General features: G+C 48.9%; 1 protein-coding gene and 1 long non-coding RNA gene across 2 annotated transcripts in view; one reads left to right on the forward strand and one right to left on the reverse strand.

The window, feature by feature from the left end:
* UPK3B (uroplakin 3B) overlaps window positions 1-15,782 on the reverse strand; it is a 165,022-nt gene extending 149,240 nt beyond the window's left edge. Inside the window, exon 1 of the mRNA XM_073670560.1 lies at window positions 15,639-15,782. Coding sequence (XP_073526661.1) covers window positions 15,639-15,643 — 5 coding nt within the window. The 5' untranslated portion in view covers window positions 15,644-15,782. The remainder of the gene's footprint in view (window positions 1-15,638) is intronic.
* The window catches only part of LOC141252800 (uncharacterized), a 139,412-nt gene extending 113,827 nt beyond the window's left edge, over window positions 1-25,585 (forward strand). The window contains exons 3-4 of the long non-coding RNA XR_012314115.1: window positions 24,764-24,919; window positions 25,453-25,585. This is a non-coding gene — a long non-coding RNA (uncharacterized lncRNA). The remainder of the gene's footprint in view (window positions 1-24,763; window positions 24,920-25,452) is intronic.
* The last annotated feature ends 2,071 nt before the right edge of the window (window positions 25,586-27,656 follow it).

Genomic DNA, 27,656 nt, shown 5'->3' on the forward strand with positions numbered 1-27,656 from the left:
TAGTTGTGATTGCAGTCCTTTTAAGGACTAGGTTACATCATTTCCTACGACTTTTATCAGGCAGGTCTGTGCTCTTAAATAGATAGGTTGGGAGTAAAGACTAATTGTAATTGCAGTCCTTTTCAGGGCTAGGTTACATCAGTTCCTATCACTTTTATCAGGCAGGTCTGTGCTCTTAAATAGATAGGTTGGGAGTAAAGACTAATTGTAATTGCAGTCCTTTTCAGGGCTAGGTTACATCAGTTCCTATCACTTTTTGCCAGGCAGGTCTGTGCCAGTGCTGTGCAAGTTTTTTTCACAGCATTTGGCTAAATCTAGCAAAGCAAATCCTTTTTGTCCTCTTGCAGTGTGTGTTAGTCAGTGGAGAAGCCTATCTGTGATGCAAGCTACACCACCTGTGTATAGAATACAATTTTTTTTACTGCACCTAGTGAAGTAAAACCTTTTGGGCATAGCATCATTCTATTAGTCCATCTATACTAACCTCCATCAGGTTGCAAATTCAATATAATTTTTTTCTGCATCTAGCACTGAAAAAATATTTAGGCTTCTAGCAGTGTGTGGGACTTGTTCTATTAGTCCATCTATACTAACCTCCATCAGGTTGCAAATTCAAAATAATTTTTATCTGCATCTAACCCAGCCAATACTTTTGGGCTAATACCACAGTTTGGCCACTCAGCTCTGCTCGGTTCCATCCATTGTTTTTTGTGCAAACAACTCCAGAGTTGTGAATTAGTTAACCACCAAAATGAGTGGAAAAAGGCCTGCTGCTGGTGGAAAGGGGAATAGGCGTGTTGGGAAGGGAAAAAAAGGTTGTGTCCGTGGGGTAGGTGTTAAAGCAACAGTAACATCTGCAGAAGAAAGACCATCTTCCAGCCAAACTAAGATGTCTACTTCTTTTAGCGGACAATGTGATAAGATCCCTTTCTTACGGCCACGCCAATCGCTACAAATTCCAGATGAGGCACAAAAGCAGCAGGTGCTTCAATGGATATCAAGTGCTCCTTTAAGTGGGCTCTCCTCCACCTCAACTTCAACATCACAAATACTTCAGTCCTCAGAGGTGTCACCCCAATCGCACTTGCTTCCTCACAGCTCCCAAGTCTCCAGCTGCCCGTCTGAGTATGGGGTAGAACAGATGGTTGAGTCTGCAGAGCTGTTTACTCATACTATAGCCTGGGAATCAGAGGTCGGCTCCAGAGCTTCTGTGAATCCAGACGAGGAAATGATCTGCACTGATGCCCAGAATCTTTATAAGTCGGATCCAGGACCAGACGCAGAAGGTTCTGACCATAATGTAGACCCTCGTTCCCAAACTGTAACTCCTGTTGGTGGAGACAATGAGGAAGACGATGATGAGACTCAAATACCTGATTGGAGCGACAACTTTAGTTTTTTGTCAGGGCAGGAAGAGGTTGGCTCTGAGGACGACGGGTGTGATAACACACAGGGTGATGATGATGAGGTTGGAGATCCCACTTACTGTCAACCCACAGTCAGCCAAGAGATGAGGTCAGCAGAGGAGGTGGAGGAGGATGCTAGTGACGACGAGGTCAGGTTTCGCCTTCCTGGACAGAGACGTAGTACTGGAAGCACGTCAACAACTGCATCCTCAAACACAACTCTGCCTCTGACCACAAGTCGTGGTGGCTCTTCAGGTCGCATGGGTGCTAAGCCTTGCATAGCCTGGGCATTTTTTCAGATCGATAAAGATGACCCAACTCGTGTTATCTGTAACATTTGTCAGCAAAAGCTAAGTAGACGCCAAAAAATACATAGTTTGAGTACTTCATGCATGAACCGGCACATGGATATGAAGCATAAGTTGCAGTGGAAAGCTCACTGTGCTACAATGCGGCCAAGCCGGCCGGGCCAACCACCGTCTGCCACATCTTGTGCATCCGCGGCCTCTTCATCCTCTGTGACTGGGGGGACAGCAGTCACACCTGTTTTGGGACGCAGACCTGCCACCTCTTTACCCGCAACAGCCAGGGTGATTGGCAGGTCATCATTTTCTTTGGAGGTGGAAACACCAGCTGGTGTTCAGCGCTGTCCGATATCGATAGCACCACCTTTGGATCAAGGCAACCTAACATGTCCGCCTGCATCTTCCTCACAGACCAGCAGTTTGCTGGGGACACCCTTCTCAACCCCGTCTAAGCACAACAGCCAGCCCTCGGTCCCTCAGATGTGGACAAGTAAAAGACCATTTCCTCCTAGCCATGAGAAAGCTAAGAGGTTGAATTTCACCACCTGCAAGCTCTTGGCTACAGAAATGCTTCCTTTCCGCCTGGTGGACACAGAGGATTTTCGAGACCTTATGTCCGTCGCAGTGCCCCAGTACCAGATGCCCAGTCGGCACTACTTCTCAAAGAAAGGTGTGCCTGCGCTCCACCAGCATGTCGCACACAACATCACCACTTCTTTGAGAAACTCTGTGTGTGACAGGGTGCATTTCACCACAGACACTTGGACGAGTAGGCATGGACAGGGGCGCTACATGTCGCTGACTGGGCACTGGGTAACTATGGTGACAGCAGGACAAGGGGCTGCTGTCCAAGTCTTGCCGTCCCCAAGAGTTGTGCGTCAATCCTCTATCTCAAAGTTCCTCCACTTTTTCTGCCTCCTCAACCTCCTCTCGGTCCTCCACCTGCACCCAAAGCCTGTCTGGTCATGCCACAAGCTTTCTAACTGCGCAGAAGGGATCCTGCACACCTCCTTACTATGCTGGCAGCAGGGCTCAACGTCATCAGGCGGTTTTTACTTTGAAATGTCTGGGAAATGTGAGTCACACAGCTGAGGAGTTGTGGTCAGCTCTGGAGAACCAGTTTCATGAATGGTTGGCTCCACTGGACCTGAAACCAGGGAAGGCCGTGTGCGACAATGCTGCAAACCTGGGTGCGGCCCTTCGCCGGGGCAATGTCACACACGTGCCTTGTATGGCTCACGTGTTGAACTTGGTTGTCCAGCAATTTTTAGCCCACTATCCCGGATTAGATGGCCTTCTGCAGAGGGCACGGTAGCTGTGTGCTCACTTCCGCCGTTCGCATCCCGCAGCTCAGCGACTTACATCTCTACAGAAGTCATTGGGCCTGCCACTTCACCGGCTAAAATGCGATGTGCCTACCCGGTGGAATTCAACTCTGCACATGTTGCAGCGACTGTGGCAGCACCGACAAGCCCTGGTGCAATACATTGTGACATATAGCCTGGGCCAACGAGATCCAGAGGTGGGGCAAATCACGCTGGAGGAGTGGTCTCAGATCAGGGACCTATGCACCCTTCTGCACAGTTTTGAAATGGCGACGAAGATGTTCAGTGCTGACGATGCCATTATCAGCATGACTATTCCGGTGATTTACATGCTGGAGCACATGTTAAACAGAATTCGGAGTCAGGTGGTGGCACAAGAGGAGGTGGAGGAAGTAGAGGAGGAGGAGTTGTATGCGGAAAGGCTAACATCTGCAAGGTTCAGACGGTCGGCAGCACCAAGGCGGCAGGCATGTGAGGGTGGGGGAGAAGGTTTTACCAGGGTGCAGGGTAGCAGCCAAACTAGTGAGGAAGGTGCAGGAGCCCAGGAAGAAGTGGAGGACGAACTGATGGAAGACTCATCAGATGAGGTAGACCTTGATGTAACGGGTCTGGGAGGTGGAACCTCTGAGCTACTATACAAAGGGCAGTCCTTGTAAGGAAGCGGGTGGTTCCCAGGGAAGGCGGGTAGGTAGACATGGCAAGTGACAAGGACAGTCTCAGGGTAGAAGGGCAGGGCGGTCACAGCAAGTGACAGGGACAGTCTCTTGACAGGCGGGTGGTCACAGCAAGTGACAACAGGTTAAGAGTCTCTAGGCAGGCAGGGGGTCATGGCAAGTGACGGCAGAGCCTCCAGGTAGGCTAGCAGGCAGGTAGCAGGTGAGCGCTCCCAGGTGAGCGAGTAAGAGTCTCTGGACAGGCAGGTGGTCACAGCAAGTGACGGCTAAGCCTCCAGGTAGGCTAGCAGGCAGGTAGCAGGAGAGCGCTCCCAGGTGATCGGGTGAGAGTTTCGGGACAGGCAGGTGGTCACAGCAAGTGACGGCTAAGCCTCCAGGTAGGCTAGCAGGCGGGTAGCTGGTGAGCGCTCCCAGATGAGCGAGTGAGAGTCTCTGGATAGGCAGACAGGCAGGCATCAGGCAGGTATCTGGCAGATACTTCCTGGTCCGCGGGCGGACTGATCCATAGACAGACTGGCAGGTGCTGGTAGGCAGACTGTCGGACCACAGGATTGCAAGCAGGTAGACAGAAATCAGGCAGATATCAGGCAGGAATCAGGCAGGTATTAGGCAACGGGACCTGAGGGCTGAAGCAGAGTTGAAAGGCTTTGCAACAACATTGCTCGGGCACCTCCATTTTGGATGAGGTGCCTTATATATATATATTGGCTGGGGACTCCTTAGGAAGGCGCGCGCGGCCCCTTTAAGAGAGAGGGAGCGAGCGCGCGCCCTAAGCACAGTGACCGGGAAGCAGCGCGCACTGCCAGCAGAGCGGGAGGAAGACGCCGGGCACGGAGCGGAGAGGTGAGGGGAACGGCATCCCTGCCTAGCAGGAGGCAGGGACGCCGACGCTACAGTACCCCCCCCTTTAGGCCCCCCCTTTTTTAGGCCAGAGAGAAATTTATCAAGGATGAGAGGGGCATGGATGTTTTCCCGGGGCTTCCATGTTCTCTTCTCAGGACCAAACCCTTTCCAATCCACTAGAAAAAAGGTCTTTCCTCTTACCCTTTTGGTGGCCAGAATGTTCTCTACCTCAAACTCGTCTTCAGCGGAAACCGGAGCAGGAGGCGTACCTGTAGACTTGGAAAAAGAGTTAAGTACCACGGGTTTGAGTAGAGATACATGGAAGGAGTTAGGGATCCGCAAGCTGGCCGGGAGTTTCAATTTATAGGCCACCGGGTTGATTTGCTTGATAACTTCCAGTGGGCCGATGAACCGAGGCCCTAACTTGTAGGAAGGAATCTTGAGCCGGACATATTTGGACGAGAGCCAGACTTTATCTCCAGGACGGAATTGCGGTGGATCCAGACGTCTTTTGTCAGCCTGTTTTTTCATCCGCTCAGATGACTGAAGAAGTACGGATCTGGTACTCTCCCAAATGGAGGAAAATTCGCTAACAATAGATTCCGCAGCCGGGTTGTCCACTGAGGTGGAGACGGGAAACGGGATCCGAGGATGCTGACCGTAGACTACAAAAAACGGGGATTTGGAGGAAGATTCGCTCTCGTGATTATTGTAGGAAAATTCGGCCCATGGTAAAAGATCCACCCAGTCGGAATGGTGAGCATTAATAAAGTGCTGAAGGTAACTGGTTAAATTTTGGTTGATCCGTTCTATTTGACCATTGGACTGTGGGTGATAAGCAGAAGAAAAGTCCAAGGTGACCCCCAGTAATTTACACATGGCTCGCCAAAAGCGAGAGGTGAATTGAACCCCTCGGTCGGATACAATGTGGAGAGGAAGACCATGAAGACGGAAAATATGATGTATAAAGTCTTTAGCCAACTCAGATGCAGACGGGAGGCCCGGCAGGGGAATGAAGTGAGCCATCTTAGAAAAGAGGTCAGCGACCACCCAAATGACCGTACAACCGGCAGAGACAGGGAGGTCCGTTATAAAGTCCATAGCTATATGCTGCCACGGGGCAGCAGGTACAGGAAGAGGAAGGAGGCGGCCGGCTGGCAGGTGTCTCGGAACCTTGTTGCGGGCGCAGGACACACAGGCTGAAACAAAGTCTATTACGTCCTTGTGCAGGGTAGGCCACCAGTAATGCCGGGTAATAAGCTGGAGGGTCTTTTTCTGACCAGCGTGGCCTGCTAGCTTAGATGAGTGTCCCCAGTGTAGGACCCTCTCACGATCAGGTACTGTTACAAACGTCTTACCGGGTGGAAGACTATTTAGATTCACGGGGGCCACCTGCATTACTTTGGCGGGGTCGATGATGTGCTTAGGCTCCTCCTCTAGATCAAAGATCAAAAAGGATCGGGACAAGGCATCAGCTTTGATGTTTTTGTCTGCCGGACGAAAATGAAGAATGAAATCAAAGCGGGCGAAGAACAAGGACCACCGGGCTTGGCGCGGGTTAAGTCTCTGGGCACTCTGGAGGTAAGCCAAGTTCTTGTGGTCCATGTAAATTATTACCGGGTGAAGAGCTCCTTCGAGCAGGTAATGCCACTCCTCCAGCGCCAGCTTAATGGCCAATAATTCTCGGTCTCCTAGAGAATAATTGCGCTCAGAAGAGGAGAAGAGTTTGGAGAAGAAGCCACAGGTTACCTTTCTTCCGGAAGACGACTTTTGGGTGAGTACCGCTCCGGCTCCGGAGGAGGAAGCGTCAACTTCTAGGAAGAATTGTTTGTTGCCGTCTGGACGATGCAGCACAGGGGCGGAGGAGAAAGCTTGTTTCAAAGAAAGGAAGGCCTCCTCAGCTTCGGGCGGCCATTCTCTGGGATTAGCGCCCTTACGGGTGAGCGCAGAGATAGGGGCAGTCCGGGACGAGAAGTGCCGAATGAAGAGGCGGTAGTAGTTGGCGAAGCCCAGGAACCACTGAATAGCCTTCAACCCCTCCGGTCGGGGCCACTTCTGGATGGCAGACAGTATCTCAGGATCCATTCGTAGGCCGGTCTGAGAGATTATGTAGCCCAGAAACGGAAGCGAGGTCTGCTCAAAGAGGCACTTCTCATATTTTGCGTAGAGGTGGTTCTGCCTGAGCCTGAGCAGAACCTGACGAACGTCCCTCCGGTGAGTGAGAAGATCCAGAGAGAAGACCAAGATGTCGTCCAGGTACACCACCACGCAGGAGTAGAGAAGGTCATGGAAGATGTCATTGACCAACTCTTGAAAGACGGCGGGAGCATTACAGAGACCAAAGGGCATTACAAGGTATTCATAGTGGCCGTCCTGGGTGTTGAATGCCGTCTTCCATTCATCCCCCTGACAGATACGGACCAGGTTATACGCCCCATGGAGGTCCAGCTTGGTGAAGATTCTAGCACCCCTCAGACGGTCAAATAATTCGGGAATGAGCGGAAGAGGGTATTTATTTTTCACCGTGATCTGGTTAAGGCCTCTATAGTCTATGCAGGGACGGAGTGAGCCGTCTTTCTTTTTGACGAAGAAGAAGCCTGCTCCCGCCGGGGAGGTAGATTTCTGGATAAATCCCCGGGCCAGATTCTCCTCAATATATTCAGACATGGACAGGGTCTCAGCAGTGGACAAAGGGTAAATACGCCCACGGGGAGGAGTAGCGCCGGGTATCAGGTCGATTGGGCAATCGTATGGTCTATGAGGGGGTAATGTCTCTGCTTCTCTTTTATTAAAGACGTCCGCATAAGACCAATAGGGAACCGGTAGGCCGGGTAGATTGGCTGGGGTAGGAGAAGGACGGACAGGATGAACGGGAACTAAACAAGTCTTATGGCAGTCCTGTCCCCAGCGAAGGACTTCTCCGGTCTGCCAGTCAAGCTCGGGTGCATGTTTATGGAGCCAAGGTAGGCCTAGCAAGAGGGCGTGAGAGAGTCCAGGCAGAACATGGAAGAAGATGCTCTCAGAGTGCAGCATTCCCACCTGCAGAGTTATGGATTCGGTGATGAGTTGAATGGGATGTGGTAAGAGGCCCCCATCCACGGAGGCGACAGATAAGGGTACAGCCAGGGGTTTGGTGGGAATGCGGTATTTCTCTACCAGGGATAGAGAAATGAGATTTCCAGCAGCTCCAGAGTCAAGTTGAGTTAGTTCAAAGTAACGGTTCTCCCCGCAGATGATAGAGACCGACAGCATCAGAGATGGAGAGGGTTTACTCTTGTCTAGGACGACCTCTCTGAGCGATCCTAGACACAGGCGTTTCCCGACCTCTCCGGGCAGGAACGGATCCGGCGCTCGTTACTGCCACAGTAGAAGCAGCTCCCCTTGGCATGGCGTAATTCTTGACGGGTTTTGACCATCTTGGTCTGGTCAACCTGCATAGGCTCGGGTGAGTGCGCCTGGGGAGTAACGGAGGAAGTGACGGGTCTCTGAAAGGTAGGAGCAAGGCGTGGAAACCTCCTCTCACGGGTGACCTCTTTGGTGCGCTCCTGGAACCGGATGTCAATCCGGGTGGCAAGTGTTATTAAGTCATTGAGAGTGGTAGGAATGTCCCTACCGGCGAGTTCATCTTTAATACGGCCGGACAGACCCTCCCAGAAGACGGACACCAGGGCGTCGTTATCCCAGGCAAGCTCCGAAGCAAGGGTACGGAATATTGGCCCACGGTGAGACTTACTTGACGGAGGCGTAGCAGAGATGAGGCGGATGAGGTATTCCGTCCTGGTTCGTCGAAGACTTTCCGGAAAGCCGTGAGAAAGGCTGGCAGGTTGGACACCAGGGGGTCTCCTCTCTCCCATAGAGGATTTAGCCAAGTCAGCTCCTCCCCCGTGAGATGGGACATGATGAAGGCTACTTTGGCTCGGTCGGTGGAAAACTGGTGTGCCAACAGTTCGAAGTGCAGAGTGCACTGGTTAATGAAGCCCCGTGCCTGACTGGGATCGCCGCCAAAACGAGGCGGGGCGGAGAGACGGGGACCGGGAAGGGATGCCATGGTATTGATGGGCAGCGGCGGTGCCGGGGTAGTAAGTGTGCGAGTGGAAGCAGCTCCCGATGAGGCAGTCAGTGTGTCCAGGCGAGAGTTAACACTATACAGGTGACTCAGGATGGACTCCTGTTGGGACCTCTGACGGGAAAGTTCATGACATAGGTCCGAGAGCGAGGGAGCTTGGGTGCCACCGGGTTCCATGGCCCGAGCAAACTGTAACGGGTCTGGGAGGTGGAACCTCTGAGCTACTATACAAAGGGCAGTCCTTGTAAGGAAGCGGGTGGCTCCCAGGGAAGGCGGGTAGGTAGACACGGCAAGTGACAAGGACAGTCTCAGGGTAGAAGGGCAGGGTGGTCACAGGAAGTGACAGGGACAGTCTCTTGACAGGCGGGTGGTCACGGCAAGTGACAACAGGGTAAGAGTCTCTAGGCAAGCAGGGGGTCACGGCAAGTGACGGCAGAGCCTCCAGGTAGGCTAGCAGGCAAGTAGCAGGTGAGTGCTCCCAGGTGAGCGAGTAAGAGTCTCTGGACAGGCAGGTGGTCACAGCAAGTGACGGCTAAGCCTCCAGGTAGGCTAGCAGGCAGGTAGCAGGAGAGCGCTCCCAGGTGAGTGGGTGAGAGTCTTGGGACAGGCAGGTGGTCACAGCAAGTGACGGCTAAGCCTCCAGGTAGGCTAGCAGACAGGTAGCAGGTGAGCGCTCCCAGGTGAGCGGGTGAGAGTCTCTGGATAGGCAGGCAGGCAGGTATCAGGCAGGTATCTGGCAGGTACTTCCTGGTCCGCGGGTGGAATGATCCATAGACAGACTGGCAGGTGCTGGTAGCCAGACTGTCGGACCACAGGATTGCAAGCAGGTAGGCAAAAATCAGGCAGATATCAGGCAGGAATCAGGCAGGTATCAGGCAACGGGACCTGAGGGCTGAAGCAGAGTTGAAAGGCTTTGCAACAACATTGCTCGGGCACCTCCATTTTGGAGGAGGTGCCTTATATATAGTGAGGTCCTCCGGCCATTGGCCGGGGACTCCTTAGGACGGCGTGCGCGGCCCCTTTAAGAGAGAGGGAGCGCGCGCGTGCCCTAAGCACAGTGACCGGGAAGCAGCGCGCGCTGCCAGCAGAGCGGGAGGAAGACGCGGGCACGGAGCGGAGAGGTGAGGGGAATGGCGTCCCTGCCTAGCAGGAGGCAGGGACGCCGATGCTACACTTGATCACATTTCTGTTGTGTGAGGTTGGGGGGAGAGGGCAGAGGAAGGAAGCATGATTGTTACCTCGCCACCAACACAACAGGGACTTGGTGCTCCTGGATGCGCAACACACATGAGTGCCTTCTTGCTGCACTACCTGCAACATGACCCTCGAATTGTGAGAATTAGAAATAATCCTGACTACTGGGTTGCCACACTGTTAGATCCCTGGTACAAAAGTAAATTTGCAGAAATTATTCCTGCCATAGAAAGAGATGCACGCATGCAGGAGTATCAGCAGAGACTGTTGCAGAATCTTACATGTGCTTTTCCCCAAAACACTAGTGGTGCACGTAGTGAATCTCACAGTTCCAACTTGCCAACCGTGGGACCGTCGAGTGTTCAGTTCTCAAAACGTAACAGAAACACAGTATCTGCTGGTAACATCAATTTTGCGGAATCATTTCACCACTTTTTTAGCCCATCCTTTACAAGGCCACAGGAGACAAGAAGTCTGACACATAGTCAACGCTTAGAGACGATGGTACAGGAGTATCTCCAAGTAAACATTGAAGCCATGACTGTGTCACTGGACTCTTGCTCTTTTTGGGCTTCCAATCTGGATAAATGGCCGGAGCTCGCCACTTACTCCTTGGAGATCTTGTCATGCCCCGCAGCCAGCGTTCTGTCTGAACGTGTGTTCAGTGCTGCTGGTGGTGTGCTGACAGATAAGCGCACGCAGCTCTCCACTGATAATGTAGACAGACTCACGTTCATAAAGATGAACAAATCATGGATCCGAAACGACTTTTCTACCCCTGTGTCATCCTGGGGAGAGTAAAAGCTTGATGATTTGTTAAAATCACCTCACCAACCGTTTTAAGCTTTAAAATTACTAATCATGTTTATCTGTATCTTGGCTGGAAAATAATTTGGGCCTTGTAGCAGTGTGCAGTACTGATTCTATTAGGCCATCTATACTAAACTCCACAAGATTTAAAATTACTAATCATGTTTATCTGTATCTTGGCTGGAAAATAATTTGGGCCTTGTAGCAGTGTGCAGTACTGATTCTATTAGACCATCTATACTAAACTCCACAAGATTTAAAATTATTAATCATGTTTATCTGTATCTTGGCTGGAAAATAATTTGGGCTTTGTAGCAGTTTGCAGTACTGATTCTATTAGGCCATCTATACTAAGCTCCATCAGCTTTCAAATTAATAATAATTTTTAGCTGCATCTAGCCCGGAAAATAATTTTGGGGCTCCTAAATGCGCAAGACACATGAGTGCCTTCTTGCTGCACTACCTGCAACATGACCCTCAGATTGTCAGAATTCGAAGTAATCCTGACTACTGGGTTGCCACACTCTTAGATCCCCCACACACTTCGATCAACCTTTTCATTTTAATAAAGAACAAAAAATTGCTCATTTTTGAAATTATAAGCATTAGCAGGTTATTAGAAACTGAAATCAAACAGTTTTCAACTCCCAGAGCTGTTGCTTAGATGTGAACTGCCTCCCGCCATCATAGACACTCCTTTTGATGATGCTCCAGAGGTTCTGAATGGGGTTGAGGTCAGGGGAGCATGGGGGTCACACCATAAGTTTGTCCCCTTTTATACTCATATCAGCCAGAGATGCAGATGTGTTATGTGCAGCATGAGACGGTGCATTATCATGCATGAAAATGATCTTGCTGCAGAATACACGGTTCTTCTTCTTGAACCATGGCAGTAAGTGCTGTTTGAGAAACTCAACATACATTATGGAGTTCATCTTTACCCCTTTAGGGATCCTAAAGGGGCCGACAATCTCTCTCCCCATGATTCCAGCCCAAAATATTACTCCACCTCCTCCTTGTTGGCGCTGTAGCCGTGTTTGCGTGGGGTGTCCATCAACCAGCCATCCTCCACTCCATCCATTTGGACCATTGAGCGTTGCACAGCACTCATCGGTGACCAAAACAGTTTTGAAGTCAGTCTTCATGTATTGTTTGGCCCACTGGAGCCGTTTCTGCTTGTGTGAAGTGGATACAGGAGGTCGACAGGATGGCTTACTCACAGATGCAAACCTCTGAAGGACCCTGCATCTTGTTGTTCGGGGGACGTTGGAGGCACCAGCAGCTTCAAAAACTTGTCTGCTGCTATGACAAGGCTTTTTTGCCGCTGCTCTTTTAACCTGACGTAATTGCCTGTAGGAAAGAGTCCTCAATTTTCCCTTGTCAGCACGCACACGTGTGTACTGTGAATCAATTACATACTTCTTGATTGTGCGATGATCAGGATGAAGTGTCTTGGCAATGTTGATTGTAGTCATGCCTGGACCTAAACACTCCACAATTTGTTGCTTCTCAGCAGCCGACACATCCTTTTTCTTTCCCATTTTGGCAGAAAATGTAGGCTGCTTAATAATGTGAGACAGCCTTCTTAAGTAGTCTTGCCTTTCATTGGACACACCTGCCAAACTAATTAGCACAGGTGTCTGCAATTGCTTACAGTGATATAAAGAGCCCTGACACACATCACCATCAATGAGTTTAAATGACAAACAAAAAAATTCTTACCTTATCACTCCTAAACACTTTTTGCATAATAATTTGGAACACAGTGTACATGTGCTTTTCCACAAAACACCAGTAGTTCACGTAGTGAATCTTACAGTTCTAACTTGCCAACCGTGGTCTGTATGGAGTTGTTCAATAAAGGGCCCAAAATTAAGATAACATAGATGGGAGAGGTCTCTATGAATAGGAATTCCTAAGTATTTGATACCCTGTGAGGGCCAGGCAAAGGGAATGTTGGACTGGATGGAATCCTGTATGGATTTGGGGAGGGAGACATCGAGGGCCTCAGACTTCGCTGCATTGATTTTAAAATTTGACCATGTAACAAAGTGATCTATTTCAGCCATAACAGCAGGGATGGATATATGTGATTGAGTGATATATACTAGGACATCATCAGCAAATGCAGAGCACTTGTACTCGGTGCCTCCCACCTCAATCCACCTAATATTGGGGTTATGGCGAATTGATGAGAGCAGGTGCTCCATCACTAGGATGTATAAGAGAGGGGACAGAGGACATCCCTGCCTTGTCCCATTGATGATTATGAAAGGTGATGAAAATGTTCCATTTATCTTCAGCCTAGGTGACGTATTGCGATACAGGGCCGTGATTTTGCCTATAAAAGGGTCCCCTAGACCCCTACCCCAAGCTTTTTAAGGGAATAATATATGGCGTGCCAGGCCAGGAGACTCCATGGAGTGCTTTCTCAGCATCCAACGAGAGTATCTAATTACAAATTTTTAACTGCATCTAGCCCAGGAAATACTTTGTGCCTAGTAGCAGTGTCTGCTAGTCAGCGGATTATCCCAGCTGTTAAGCAAGCTACACCACCTGTAGTTTGGACACTTAATTTTTTCAAAGGAAATGGTTCGGGCCCCCAGGACACTCAGTGAAGAGCATCGGGGAGGCACCCCAAGGCATAGGGGCTGGGACTGGCGGTAGGACGCCTTGCGGTGGACCGCCGAGCTCGATCCTTATAAAAGCTGTTTAACTGCAGCAGCTTTAGTGGACGCTACTGGAGCTGGAATTACGCGGCTGCTGGCATGAGACTTGCCCTCCAATAGATCCTTGTAAAAGGATTTAAAGTGTATTCATTCAAATTAGAGAGACAATTTAAATTAAAAAGCTTAGACCTGCCTCCACCACAGGGGGGCTCGCTCGACCCACCAGCGGACAGGCACCAGTATTGGGAGAGGGGGGCTGGCCGTCAGGGTCCACCACAGCTCTGGCACAAACCCGGCGACACGGAGGTCGCACGGGCAGGAACGGACTGGCCGTGTCGGCTTTGCACTTTTTTGGTTTTAGAAGGGCATGACATGCCTGTATCTGTGTCTCCCCCTCCTTTTACTCCTCCACCTCTTTTCTTTTCGCATGACTATATGTACTTGTCACTTTTCCATGTGTTAGTTGTGTCTTCTGAGCAGTTTGTCAGCTTTTGGACACCTTTGAAGGTGTTTTCTATGTGTTTCTATGTGTTTTTGTTTGCCTGCCATTGGTTTTAACGGTTTTCGAAGGTGTTCGACGAACAGTTCGACGAACAGTTCGGCGAACATACGGGTGTTCGACGAACCGAACTCGAACACTACGGGGGTGACTCAACACTAATCTCTATGCTATGCAGGCTGCAGCCCCTGCACACAAGTTAGTTAGACGATCTACCTAACGTCCTGCTGTCTGGTGACCCGGATGTCGTCATGACAACATCGGGTCACAATGACAACATCCAGGACCCGGCACAGACAGCGCGGGATGCCGGAGAAGAGGTGAGTAAGCAGCGCTTATCTCCCCTAGCCACCAGAATGCTGCGATCGACTTCGATCACAGCATTTCAGGAGTTAATGTGCTGGGGGTGGTGCAGGACCACTCCCAGCACATAGCACCGTGTGTCAGCTGTGATTGTCAGAGCTGACACCCGGTGGCGATCGCCCTGCACCACTTGTGTGCGGGCGCGATCGCATTCTGTGTAATAGTACGTAGCTGGTCCATAAGGCCCAGGACGCAGCTACAAACTATTACTGACCTCGTCGGAAAGGGGTTAAATACTAGCAGCTTCCCAAATATTGGCTGGGGGTATTTTCAAAGCGTGTGTGCTGCTCCTTTAAGAATCAGAGACCACGGGCACTAGGCATGCCACTGGGAGACCTGGCCTAGGGAACAGAGACACCACTGAGCAGCCGGGGCATGGAGTATGTCGACGTCCCTGCTGGGAGGAGGGAGAGGGAACATGCAGGGAAGCCGACATTACTGTTACACCACGTGGATGAAAAAAATGTATGGCTCTAAGGGCGCAGTCAGTCGGCCGTAAAACATGGACGACGATAGCATCGCATTGCACGGTCTGGCTGGCGGATCTCCTGACCCGAGGGTGACAGTTGGTCAATAAGGGGTTAAGTGCTAATTGAGACAGTCCATGTTGACATAATATATAAAAAAGAAAAGATAGGAAAATGTGCTCTACCTATTGATATAATTTATCAGTAAAATTATATAAAGATACTTTGCTGAAATACTAACGTTGAGTGAATGATTAAGCACTGGTGCCCTCTAGTGATAGATTGCCATAATACATCCACATGTATGCGTTGAAAAAGAAACGCCTAACTTCCTTTTTATACACAGAAAAAATATATCTTTGTAGCGTGTTAGCCAGTAGATAGAAAAATATTAAAACTTGAGAGTCACAGAGGACTCTCAAACTTTAATATTTGTTAATTGTTTTCATACTAATCAGTCTGGTTTTATGTATATGGTTAGGTGAATCAGAGTTTAATATACTAGGATCAATAAATGTCAAACTATAAATATTCATACTGAAAATGTTCAAATTGACCATTTTACTTGGGTGTACTTTTGTCTCCTAATTATAAAACTATGGGGAATATATTGGCCCCTAAAAAACTAAAAATTATTATATCCACAAAGAGATTGGAGGCAGCACACAGATGAATGATGAAAAAATTGTCTTTTAATAGCACATGTGGCTGGAGCAACGTTTCGGTCCAAAAATGTGGACCTTTCTCAAGCAATGTGAAAGTGCAATGTGCCAAGTATTTAAACCTGCTTAATCACACAAATTGATTAGCAGTAATTAATACAACATATACATTTTAGACATGATGCAGATACAATCAATACAACATTTATCATGATTCATACATTGTGTACAATATATAAAGTGCAAAAGTGCTAAGAAGACAAAAAAAAATTCAAGTCATCATTATAAAAATCATTTCTATTCATAATTGATCATAGTCACCAGCTATACATATTTAAATAACCACATGACTCACCCCATAGTGTAAACATGAGAAGCGCCAAATCTCAGCGTCCCTACTATCTCTACTGCACATGTACAGAAGGAATATAATAGTTCTGGAGCGCAATTGCATTCCAAAGACCGGAAATGCCGGCACCGTCTTAGAGACCTATATGAAACAGACCGCGCATGCTTGAGGAGGCGTCAACACATCCCTCACTGCAGTCATCGACAGACTTGTAGCCTGGGCATCCATGTTTATTAAGGGCAACTCACCCAAATCTCACTATGTCAGAACGCGCAATGCGCCTATATATACAGGGTGGTCCAAAAGTAGGTGGACAGAAAGTGTAATAAGGTTATGAAGGGGGAGATTTATCAAACACTAAATTGCAGCCGCCTGTCTGGATCATCCTCCATTAAACCATGAATTAGACGTGGACGATAAGCTTTCCACTCAATAGATTTCAGGATTCGCATGATAGAAGCTCGTGAAATTCCCAATTCCAAAGAGGCTCTTCTGGTGGACTTTTTTGGTTGTTTATTATTTTCTGTACAGACTGTTTTGGGTCGACCAGTTTTTGGATCATTAATGATTGAGCCAGTGGCATTGAATTTGTCACGAATGCGGTAAATGGTTTGTCTCTTTGGGGCTTGAGTACCAAATGTTTCAACCCAATTTTCTCTAACGGTTTCAGCATTTTGAGATTTCCAATACTCTGTTAAAATGCATTTTCTTTGATCTGTATTTAAATTTTTTGACATTATGTGTTATCTGAATTATCTGAAAAGAAAACAGATTTGGGGGAGATCTATCTGTGAAAACTAGATCTGTGAAACTGGGTCAGTTGTCCTTAGCAACCAATCAGATTCCACCTTTCATTTTCCAAAGAGTCTGTGAGGAATGAAAAGTGGAATCTGATTGGTTGCTAAGGGCAACTGAGCCAGTTTCACTTTATACCATGTTTGATAAATCTCCCCCCTTCATAACCTCATTACACTTTCTGTCCACCTACTTTTGGAACACCCTGTATTATAAAACTGCAGGGAACGCAGTGCTAAAGTGCACACTATAACTAAGTCTTGCACTCATTTAAAGGTATGAGTCACAGATATTTGAGCCTGAGAGGCATGGGAATGCCCCCATTAGCTGGGGATGGCAACCCAGTGGCATTACTGAGATGGGAGACAAGTACCCAAAAGGGCACCAATCTCAACCCCTCATGACACAGGCTACCCAATTGTCCATATACTCCCATAAATAATTGTGTATCAACCCCTCAGTATATTGTATAAATTCATATATTAAGAAGAAGATTTTATCATATGGCGCCCAATTCATGTCTTTTATCATCATATTCCTATACAAACATTGCGCTATTTTAGATAAAGTATAAAAACCATTCATTTTGATAGGGATGAATCATGTCCTCAAACATCAGACAGTGGTGGTAGATCTATAAAGAAAAATAAGAAAAATTAATAATAAAATATTAATTAGAATTCTATAAAATAACCACATCATGTATGACTAAGAGATAATCACAAGGAGGAAAAGGCAAGCAAACATCCCTAAATAGTTACACTCAATTTATAATCAACATTTAATCCATTGGGTTTTAATGTTTTAAGTCTCTTAATCCATTCCAATTCTCTGATTTTCAACAAATGGACCCTGTCTCCACCCCATCTCAAGTGTGGTATGTGATCAATAATTATACATTTCAAATGTTTCTCTGAGTGTTGCAGCTCAGTAAAATGTTTTGGAATAGGTAAGTGTAACGGGTCTGGGAGGCGGAACCTCTGAGCTACTATACAAGGGGGCGGTCCTTGTAAGGGAGCGGGTGGCGACCAGGGAAGACGGGCAGGCAGTCACAGCAGGTGACCGGGACAGTCTCTGAGTGAACGGGCTGGAGGTCACGGCAAGTGACCGGGGCAGTCTCTGGATGAACGGGCAGGAGGTCACGGCAAGTGACCGGGGCAGTCTCTGGATGAACGGGCAGGAGGTCACGGCAAGTGACCGGGGCAGTCTCTGGATGAACGGACAGGAGGTCACGGCAAGTGACCGGGGCAGTCTCTGGGTAAAGGGTAGGTACGACCTGTGATGGCAGAGCCTCCAGGTAGGCTAGCAGGCAGATGGTAGATGTGTGCTCCCAGGTGAGCAAGCGAGAGTCTCTGGAATGGCAGGTGGTCACAGCACGTGACGGCGGAGCCTCCAGGTAGGCTAGCAGGCAGGTAACAGGTGTGCACTCCCAGGTGAGCGGGCAGGAGTCTCTGGAATGGCAGGTGGTCACAGCACGTGACGGCGGAGCCTCCAGGTAGGCTAGCAGGCAGGTAGCAGGTGTGCGCTCCCAGGTGAGCGGGCAGGAGTCTCTGGAATGGCAGGTGGTCACAGCACGTGACGGCGGAGCCTCCAGGTAGGCTAGCAGGCAGGTAGCAGATGTGCGCTCCCAGGTGAGCGGGCAAGCTGGTCCATAGACAGACTGACAGGAGTTGGAGGGCAGACCGTCGGACCTCAGGCTAGCAGGCAGGTAGCAGGGGAGCGCTCCCAGGTGAGCGGGCAAGCTGGTCCTTAGACAGACTGACAGGAGTCGGTAGGCAGACCGTCGGACCTTAGGCTAGCAGGCAGGTAAGCAGAATATCAGGCAGGAATCAGACAGCAAACTGGCAGGAATCTGGCAGGTAACTGGCAACGGGACCTGAGGGCTGAAGCAGAGTAGTGAACAGTGCAACAACATTGCTCGGGCACTTCCATTTTGGAGGAGGTGCCTTATATATGGTGAAGTCCTCCGGCCATTGGCCGGGGACTCCTTAGGACGGCGCGCGCGGCCCCTTTAAGAGGGAGGGAGCGCGCGCGCCCTAAGCACAGTGGCCGGGAAGGAGCGCGCGCTGCCAGCAGAGCGGGAGGAGGACGCCGGGCTCGGAGCAGAGGGGTGAGGGGAACAGCGTCCCTGCCTAGCAGAGGGCAGGGACGCCGGCGCTACAGTACCCCCCCCTTTAGGCCCCCCCTTTTTTAGGCCAGAGAGAAATTTAGCTTGGATGAGAGGGGCATGGATGTTCTTCCGGGGCTCCCACGTTCTCTCTTCAGGACCAAACCCCTTCCAATCTACTAGAAAAAAGGTCTTCCCTCTTACCCTTTTGGTGGCTAGAATGTTCTCTACCTCAAATTCGTTTTCAGCGGAAACCGGAGCAGGAGGCGTACCTGTAGACTTGGAAAAAGAGTTAAGTACCACAGGTTTGAGGAGAGATACATGGAAGGAGTTAGGGATCCGCAAGTTGGCCGGGAGTTTCAATTTATAGGCCACCGGGTTGATCTGACTGATGACCTCCAGAGGACCGATGAACCGAGGCCCTAACTTAGAGGAAGGAATCTTGAGCCGGACATACTTGGACGAGAGCCAGACCTTATCCCCTGGATGGAATTGAGGAGGATCCAGACGTTTTTTGTCAGCATGTCTTTTCATACGCTCGGATGACAGAAGGAGTGCGGATCGGGTACTCTCCCATATGGAGGAAAATTTGTTAACAAGAGATTCCGCAGCCGGATTGTCCACCGAGGTGGAGACGGGAAATGGGATCAGAGGATGCTGACCGAAGACAACAAAAAACGGGGATTTGGAGGAAGATTCGCTCTCGTGATTGTTGTAAGAAAATTCGGCCCATGGCAGGAGATCCACCCAGTCTGAATGGTGGGCATTAACAAAGTGCCGGAGGTAACTGGTCAGGTTCTGATTGATCCGCTCCACTTGACCATTAGACTGTGGGTGGTAAGCGGAGGAGAAGTTCAGGGTGACGTCTAGCAGTTTACAAGTGGCTCTCCAGAAGCGTGAGGTGAACTGTACCCCACGATCCGACACGATGTGGAGGGGCAGGCCATGAAGACGGAAGATGTGGCGGATAAAGTCTTTAGCCAGCTCGGGTGCAGACGGGAGGCCTAGCAGGGGAACGAAATGAGCCATCTTGGAAAAGCGGTCAGCGACCACCCAAATGACCGTACAACCGGCAGAGACGGGGAGATCAGTTATAAAGTCCATTGCTATATGCTGCCAGGGGGCAGCAGGTACTGGGAGCGGAAGGAGGCGACCGGCTGGCAGATGTCTCGGAACCTTGTTGCGGGCGCAGGACACACAGGCAGAAACAAAGTCAATTACGTCCTTGTGCAGGGTAGGCCACCAGTAGTGCCGGGTAATAAGCTGGAGGGTCTTTTTCTGACCGGCGTGGCCAGCTAGTTTAGACGAGTGACCCCAGTGTAGGATCTTCTCCCGATCAGGTACTGATACGAACGTCTTACCGGGAGGGAGACGATTTAGACTCACGGGACGCACCTGCATTACTCTGGCGGGATCGATGATGTGTTTCGGTTCCTCCTCGAGATCAGACACCAGAAAGGATCGGGACAAGGCGTCCGCCTTGATGTTTTTGTCAGCCGGGCGAAAATGAAGAATAAAATCAAAGCGAGCAAAAAACAAGGACCACCGGGCTTGGCGCGGGTTAAGTCTCTGGGCATGCTGGAGGTAAGCCAAGTTCTTGTGGTCAGTGTAAATTATTACCGGGTGAAGAGCCCCTTCGAGCAGGTAACGCCACTCCTCCAATGCCAGCTTGATGGCCAATTACTCTCGATCTCCTATGGAATAGTTGCGCTCAGAAGAGGAGAAGAGTTTGGAGAAGAAGCCACAAGTTACCATTCTCCCGGAAGATGATTTTTGGGTAAGTACCGCTCCGGCTCCAGAGGAGGAGGCGTCAACCTCCAGGAAGAACTGCTTGTTGCCATCGGGGCGATGCAGCACCGGGGCGGAAGAGAAGGCCTGTTTTAAGGAAAGGCCTCCTCTGCTTCGGGCGGCCACTCTCTGGGATTAGTGCCCTTACGGGTGAGCGCGGAAATTGGGGCAGTCCGGGAAGAGAAGTGCGGTATGAAGAGGCGGTAGTAGTTGGCGAAGCCCAGGAACCGCTGAATGGCCTTCAACCCCTCCGGTCGGGGCCATTTCTCGATGGCAGACAGTTTCTCTGGATCCATTCGAAGGCCGGTCTGAGAAATAATGTAGCCCAAAAACGGAAGCGAGGTCTGCTCAAAGAGGCACTTCTCATATTTAGCGAAGAGGTGATTCTGCCTGAGCCTGAGCAGGACCTGACGAACGTCTCTCCGGTGAGTCTGGAGATCCGGAGAGAAGACCAAGATGTCGTCCAGGTACACCACTACGCAGGAGTAGAGAAGGTCCCGGAAGATGTCATTGACCAACTCTTGAAAGACGGCAGGAGCGTTACAGAGACCAAAGGGCATTACCAGATATTCATAGTGGCCGTCCCGGGTGTTGAATGCAGTCTTCCATTCATCCCCTTGACGGATACGGACCAGGTTGTACGCCCCACGGAGGTCCAGTTTGGTGAAGATTCTAGCCCCCCTCAGACGATCAAATAATTCTGGAATGAGCGGAAGGGGGTACTTATTCTTCACCGTGATCTGGTTAAGGCCTCTATAGTCTATACAGGGACGGAGAGAGCCGTCCTTCTTTTTTACGAAAAAGAAGCCTGCTCCCGCCGGGGAGGTAGATTTCCGGATGAATCCCCTGGCCAAATTCTCCTCAATATATTCGGACATCGACCGGGTCTCAGCAGCGGACAATGGGTAAATACGCCCACGGGGAGGCGTAGTACCGGGTAACAGGTCGATAGGACAGTCGTATGGTCTATGAGGGGGTAATGTCTCTGCCTCCTTTTTATTAAAGACATCAGCAAATGACCAATAGGGAATCGGAAGTCCAGGTAGATTAGTTGGGGTAGGAGAAGGACGGGCGGGATGAACAGGAACCAAACAAGTCTTATGACAGTCCTGTCCCCAGCGAAGGACTTCTCCGGTCTGCCAGTCAAGCACGGGTGCATATCTCTGGAGCCAAGGTAGACCTAGTAAGAGGGCGTGAGAGAGTCCAGGCAGAACATGAAAAGAGATGCTCTCAGAATGCAGCATTCCCACCTGCAGAGTTACGGATTCGGTGATGAGTTGGATGGGACGTGGTAAGAGGCCCCCATCCACAGCAGCGACAGATAATGGTATAGCCAGAGGTTTGGTGGGAATGCGGTATTTTTCTACCAGGGCCTGTGAAATAAGATTCCCGGCCGCTCCAGAGTCAAGTTGGGCTAGTTCGAAATAACGATTCTCCCCGCAGATAATTGAGACTGACAGCAGCAGAGATGGAGAGGATTTATTCTTGTCTAGGTCGACCTCTCTGAGCGAACCTAGACACAGGCGTTTCCCGACCTCTCCGGGCAGGTACGGATCCGGTGCTCCTTACTGCCACAGTAGAAGCAGCTCCCCTCGGCACGGCGTAAGTCCTGACGGGTTTTGACCATCTTGGTCTGGTCGACCTGCATAGGCTCAGGAGAGTGTACCTGGGGAGAAACGGAGGGAGTGACGGATTTCTGAAAAGTAGGAGCTAGACGTGGAAACCTTCTCTCACGGGTGACTTCTTTGGCACGCTCCTGGAACCGTAGGTCAATCCGGGTGCAAGAGTTATTAGGTCATCGAGAGTGGTAGGAATGTCTCGACGTTCATCTTTAATACGGCCGGACAGACCCTCCCAGAAGACAGATACCAGAGCGTCGTTATCCCAGGCCAGCTCCGAGGCAAGGGTACGGAACCGTATGGCATATTGGCCCACGGTGAGACTTCCCTGACGGAGGCGTAGCAGAGATGATGCGGATGAGGTCTTCCGTCCAGGTTCGTCGAAGACTTTCCGGAAAGCCGTGAGAAAGGCAGGCAAGTCGGACACCAGGGGGTCTCCTCTCTCCCATAGAGGATTTAGCCAGGCCAGGGCCTCCCCGGTGAGATGGGACATGATGAAGGCAATTTTGGCCCGGTCGGAGTTAAACTGGTGGGACAGGAGTTCAAAGTGCAGGGTGCACTGATTTATAAAGCCCCGAGCCTGAGCGGAGTCGCCTCCGAAGCGAGGAGGTGCAGAAAGCCGGGGGCCGGGGTAGGATACCATAGTATTGGTGGGCAGCGGAGCTGCCGGACTGCGAGTCATGGCTCTGGCGGTGGTTGCTGGTGGAGCAGTCAGAGTGTCCAGGCGAGTATTGACATTCCGCAGGTGACCCAGGATGGACTCCTGTTGGGACCTCTGACGGGACAGTTCATGACATAGGTCCGAGAGTGAGGGAGCTTGGGTGCCACCGGGTTCCATGGCCCGAGCAAACTGTAACGGGTCTGGGAGGCGGAACCTCTGAGCTACTATACAAGGGGGCGGTCCTTGTAAGGGAGCGGGTGGCGACCAGGGAAGATGGGCAGGCAGTCACAGCAGGTGACCGAGACAGTCTCTGAGTGAACGGGCTGGAGGTCACGGCAAGTGACCGGGGCAGTCTCTGGATGAACGGGCAGGAGGTCACGGCAAGTGACCGGGGCAGTCTCTGGATGAACGGGCAGGAGGTCACGGCAAGTGACCGGGGCAGTCTCTGGATGAACGGACAGGAGGTCACGGCAAGTGACCGGGGCAGTCTCTGGATGAACGGACAGGAGGTCACGGCAAGTGACCGGGGCAGTCTCTGGGTAAAGGGTAGGTACGACCTGTGATGGCAGAGCCTCCAGGTAGGCTAGCAGGCAGATGGTAGATGTGTGCTCCCAGGTGAGCAAGCGAGAGTCTCTGGAATGGCAGGTGGTCACAGCACGTGACGGCGGAGCCTCCAGGTAGGCTAGCAGGCAGGTAACAGGTGTGCGCTCCCAGGTGAGCGGGCAGGAGTCTCTGGAATGGCAGGTGGTCACAGCACGTGACGGCGGAGCCTCCAGGTAGGCTAGCAGGCAGGTAGCAGGTGTGCGCTCCCAGGTGAGCGGGCAGGAGTCTCTAGAATGGCAGGTGGTCACAGCACGTGACGGCGGAGCCTCCAGGTAGGCTAGCAGGCAGGTAGCAGATGTGCGCTCCCAGGTGAGCGGGCAAGCTGGTCCATAGACAGACTGACAGGAGTTGGAGGGCAGACCGTCGGACCTCAGGCTAGCAGGCAGGTAGCAGGGGAGCGCTCCCAGGTGAGCGGGCAAGCTGGTCCTTAGACAGACTGACAGGAGTCGGTAGGCAGACCGTCGGACCTTAGGCTAGCAGGCAGGTAAGCAGAATATCAGGCAGGAATCAGACAGCAAACTGGCAGGAATCTGGCAGGTAACTGGCAACGGGACCTGAGGGCTGAAGCAGAGTAGTGAACAGTGCAACAACATTGCTCGGGCACCTCCATTTTGGAGGAGGTGCCTTATATATGGTGAAGTCCTCCGGCCATTGGCCGGGGACTCCTTAGGACGGCGCGCGCGGTCCCTTTAAGAGGGAGGGAGCGCGCGCGCGCGCCCTAAGCACAGTGGCCGGGAAGGAGCGCGCGCTGCCAGCAGAGCGGGAGGAGGACGCCGGGCTCGGAGCAGAGGGGTGAGGGGAACAGCGTCCCTGCCTAGCAGAGGGCAGGGACGCCGGCGCTACAGTAAGTCAAGTCTTTTTTTCCAAATTGTATATCTATGCTGATTGAGTCTAATTCAAAAATCTAGTGTAGTCTCCCCAACGTAAAATTACAGGGACACTGTAATAGATAAATAACATAATTTGATGAGCATGTTAAAAAATGATTTATAGAGTAAATCTACCCACCATTAGAAGGCTGAAACTGATTGCCTTTCTGTAAAAATGAACAATTAATACAATTGAGGCAAGGAAAACGACCTGTTCTCCGTTGTCTTGTTAACTGAACTCTGAACTGAACTATTATATTCATTCCGGACATGCGCAATAGAGATAGTAGGGACGCTGAGATTTTGGCGCTTCTCATGTTTACACTATGGGGTGAGTCATGTGGTTATTTAAATATGTACAGCCAGTGACTATGATCAATTATTTATGAATAGAAATGATTTTTATAATGATGATTTTTTTATATCTTCTTAGCACTTTTGCACTTTATATATTGTACACATTGTATAAATCATGATAAATGATGTATTGATTGTATCTGTATCATGTCTAAAATGTATATGTTGTATTAATTACTGCTAATCAATTTTTTCATCATTCATGTGTGTGCTGCCTCCAATCACTTTGTGGATATACATAGGACTGGTGTGTACCTGGGGGGCTTTGCACCTTTTTTCCATTTTTTTGTGCTGCTTTTGATTCACCTTTTTTTGACTATTACCTGCTTAAGCGTGCACAGGTTTTGCAAGTATGGCCACTGCAAGTGGAGATTTGGATTTGCCCGATGTGTTCTGCTACAGCATGGAGGACGAGGAGAGGATCCTGGGAGGAATAGAAGGAGAGGCAACATTCCTGAATAAAACATCACCTTCAGATTGAAACGCAAGTATGGTCTTGACACCAAAAGGCTATTGACTTTTCAACTTGACTTAATGACATTGAAAGAATACTTTATAAACAAACTAATTCCTAGAGGTTTAAGGTCCAATATTCGCCCTAATCTATTTTTTAATAACATTTTTTGTGACAAATTTTTTGCACTTTCCAACAAATATGCAATGGACATTCTGTTATTGAACATGGAGTATTTACAAGGTGACATTGCTGTTTTGAATGTTAGGATTGCTGACACAGAGAAAAAATTAAAGGAACAATCAGATTCTGAGACTTGGATTAAATTCAAGAAAAGTACCGATCGACACCTCTTAACTACCAAAAATGAATTGGAGGATACAAAAAGATGAAAGTGGGATAGTGATTCTGAGGACTATCTTTTGGGGAACATTTATAATTGGCAAAAAGATGGCGGTAGAACTACCATGAATAAAAAAACTGTACTGGGACAGGTGGTTATTTATCTTATAATTATTGTATTAATGTACATAATAATGTTTCACATTTTCAAAACCATGTTCCTAGAGGGTCTGTTGAGCGAGGTGGAGGAAGACAACAAAGAACTAGACGGGGAGGAAGGAAACACTATCGTAGAGAGAAAAGAAAAGCGGCAGAATATTCGGGTGAACCCACCAAGACAAATGAGAAAGAAGGAGTAAATTTGGTAGTTAATTTATCTTCCAAAATCCTCACAGATGATGAGATTAATGTGTTGGCTAAAGGTTTGTCACATAGTTATTGCACTCATATCAATTGGTTTAAGCTTGAAACTGAAATGTTTAAATTTTTTAGATCAATCAAATTAAAATATTGGTTTGGTAGGAGTGATAAGAAACTAGGGAGTAACATGACCAGCTACTCTAAGACTGCAGGACTATGGATTCAGCAATAAAAGTGATTTTGTACCTATTACAAATCAACCTGTTATTGAGGCATATATTAAAGCAATGAACAAAGATATGGAAAGGTTGAAAGAGTCACATACTAAAACCTTGTTTTGCCACCCTAATCTTGTCACAGAGTGCATCTTCTTACAGTCACCGCTGTACTTACGAGAGCTTCAATCAGCAAGATATCTTGAGTAAACAGTATTTACTTCATACTGGATAAACATGAGATACAATTCATTGTCACACAGTCCGTGTGCTGCTGACATAACACATACAGAAAAAAACCCACAGGAAGTAAAAACAACCAACAATTGAGAGCTTCCCTCCCCACATTACAGCAAGCATATAACTTTACACACTATCGCCATCTGCTGTCTGGTTAGTATAAAGTCCTCCTTTCACTTATAATAAGTCCTAATCTGTTGCATATGCCAACACCCTTTCTCAACAGTAAGGACTTATTCAATGAAACCCAACTTTTTTATTAGTCTCTGGTGTTTATCAGCATTCAACGCCTTCGTGAAGATGTCTGCTGTCATTTCTTCAGTAGGACAATACTCTAACTTCAAGACTCCTTGTTCCTGATGATCTCTCAAGAAATGATATTTCACATTAATATGCTTGGTTCTTGGATTGACTCTTTCCATCTGAGCAAGAACAAGACATCCTTGATTGTCCTCTTTCAGTTTTGTTGGTTCCAACTGTTGTTATCCTAATTCGGTCAACAATTGTCTTAACCACAGTACTTCTTGACTCGCATGTGCTGCGGCAACATATTCTGCTTCTGTTGAAGACAGTGTCACAATTGACTGTTTCTTACTTGTCCAACTTATTGGTCCACCTGAGAGAAAAAAAATATGTCCACTGGTAGATCTTCTGTCAGTTGGATTTCCAGCCCAATCTGCATCAACATATCCTGTTAAAATGCAATTATCACTTGTGGGTAATTTCAGCTTAACATTGCTAGTTCTTTTCAAATTACGCATTACTCTCTTCACGGCACTCCAATCAGCTTTATTTGGTTTTGATACCTTTCTACTCAGGATTCCTACTGCTGCTGCGATGTCTGGTCTTGTAACGGTCGCTAGATACAGTAGTTTTCCTATTGCTGTTCCGTATTCTTCATTATTTGGTACCATATTTTGTTCACTCTTCATCTCTTTGAGATAATTAGTTTCCATTGGAGACTTTACTGTTTTTGCATCCTTTAATCCAAATGTTTCTGTTATGTCTTGAATCATGTGATTTTGATTCAGTAGGAAACTTCCGTCTTCTTCTCGTTCTACCTGTATTCCTAGGTACTGTTTCACATTTCCCAAGTCTTTGATTTCAAAATGTTGCTTCAGGATTTTTAGAATGTTTTCTTTATCCCTTTCTTGTTTAAAACAAATCAAAATGTCATCTACATATATGAGTACATAAATCCATCTATTAATCAGCCTTTTTGTGTACAAGCACGGATCAGCTTTGCTCCTTTGAAATTTTTCATTTGTAAGTACTTCCGTGATTTTGTCATTCCACGCTTTAGCTGCTTGCTTTAAACCATATATGCTTTTCTGTAGTTTGCAAACTTTGTTTGGATTTCTTTCATCTTTGAATCCTGGAGGTTGTTCCATGTAAATGTCTTCTGTTAAATCTCCATTCAAAAAAGCTGTCTTTACATCCAGATGTCTCAGTTCCATCTGTTTCATTGCTGCAACTGTAAGTAAAGTTCTTATTGTAGTGTGTTTGACAACTGGAGCAAATGTCTCATCATAGTCTTCTCCATATTTTTGAGAATACCCTTTAGCTACGAGTCTTGCTTGGTATCTTTCAGCTGTGCCATCTGTTTGGTATTTT

This window comes from Phyllobates terribilis, unplaced genomic scaffold (genome assembly GCF_046119375.1).
Source record: "Phyllobates terribilis strain yellow unplaced genomic scaffold, ASM4611937v1 Scaffold_2__4_contigs__length_985480577, whole genome shotgun sequence".
Classification (NCBI taxonomy): domain Eukaryota; kingdom Metazoa; phylum Chordata; class Amphibia; order Anura; family Dendrobatidae; genus Phyllobates; species Phyllobates terribilis.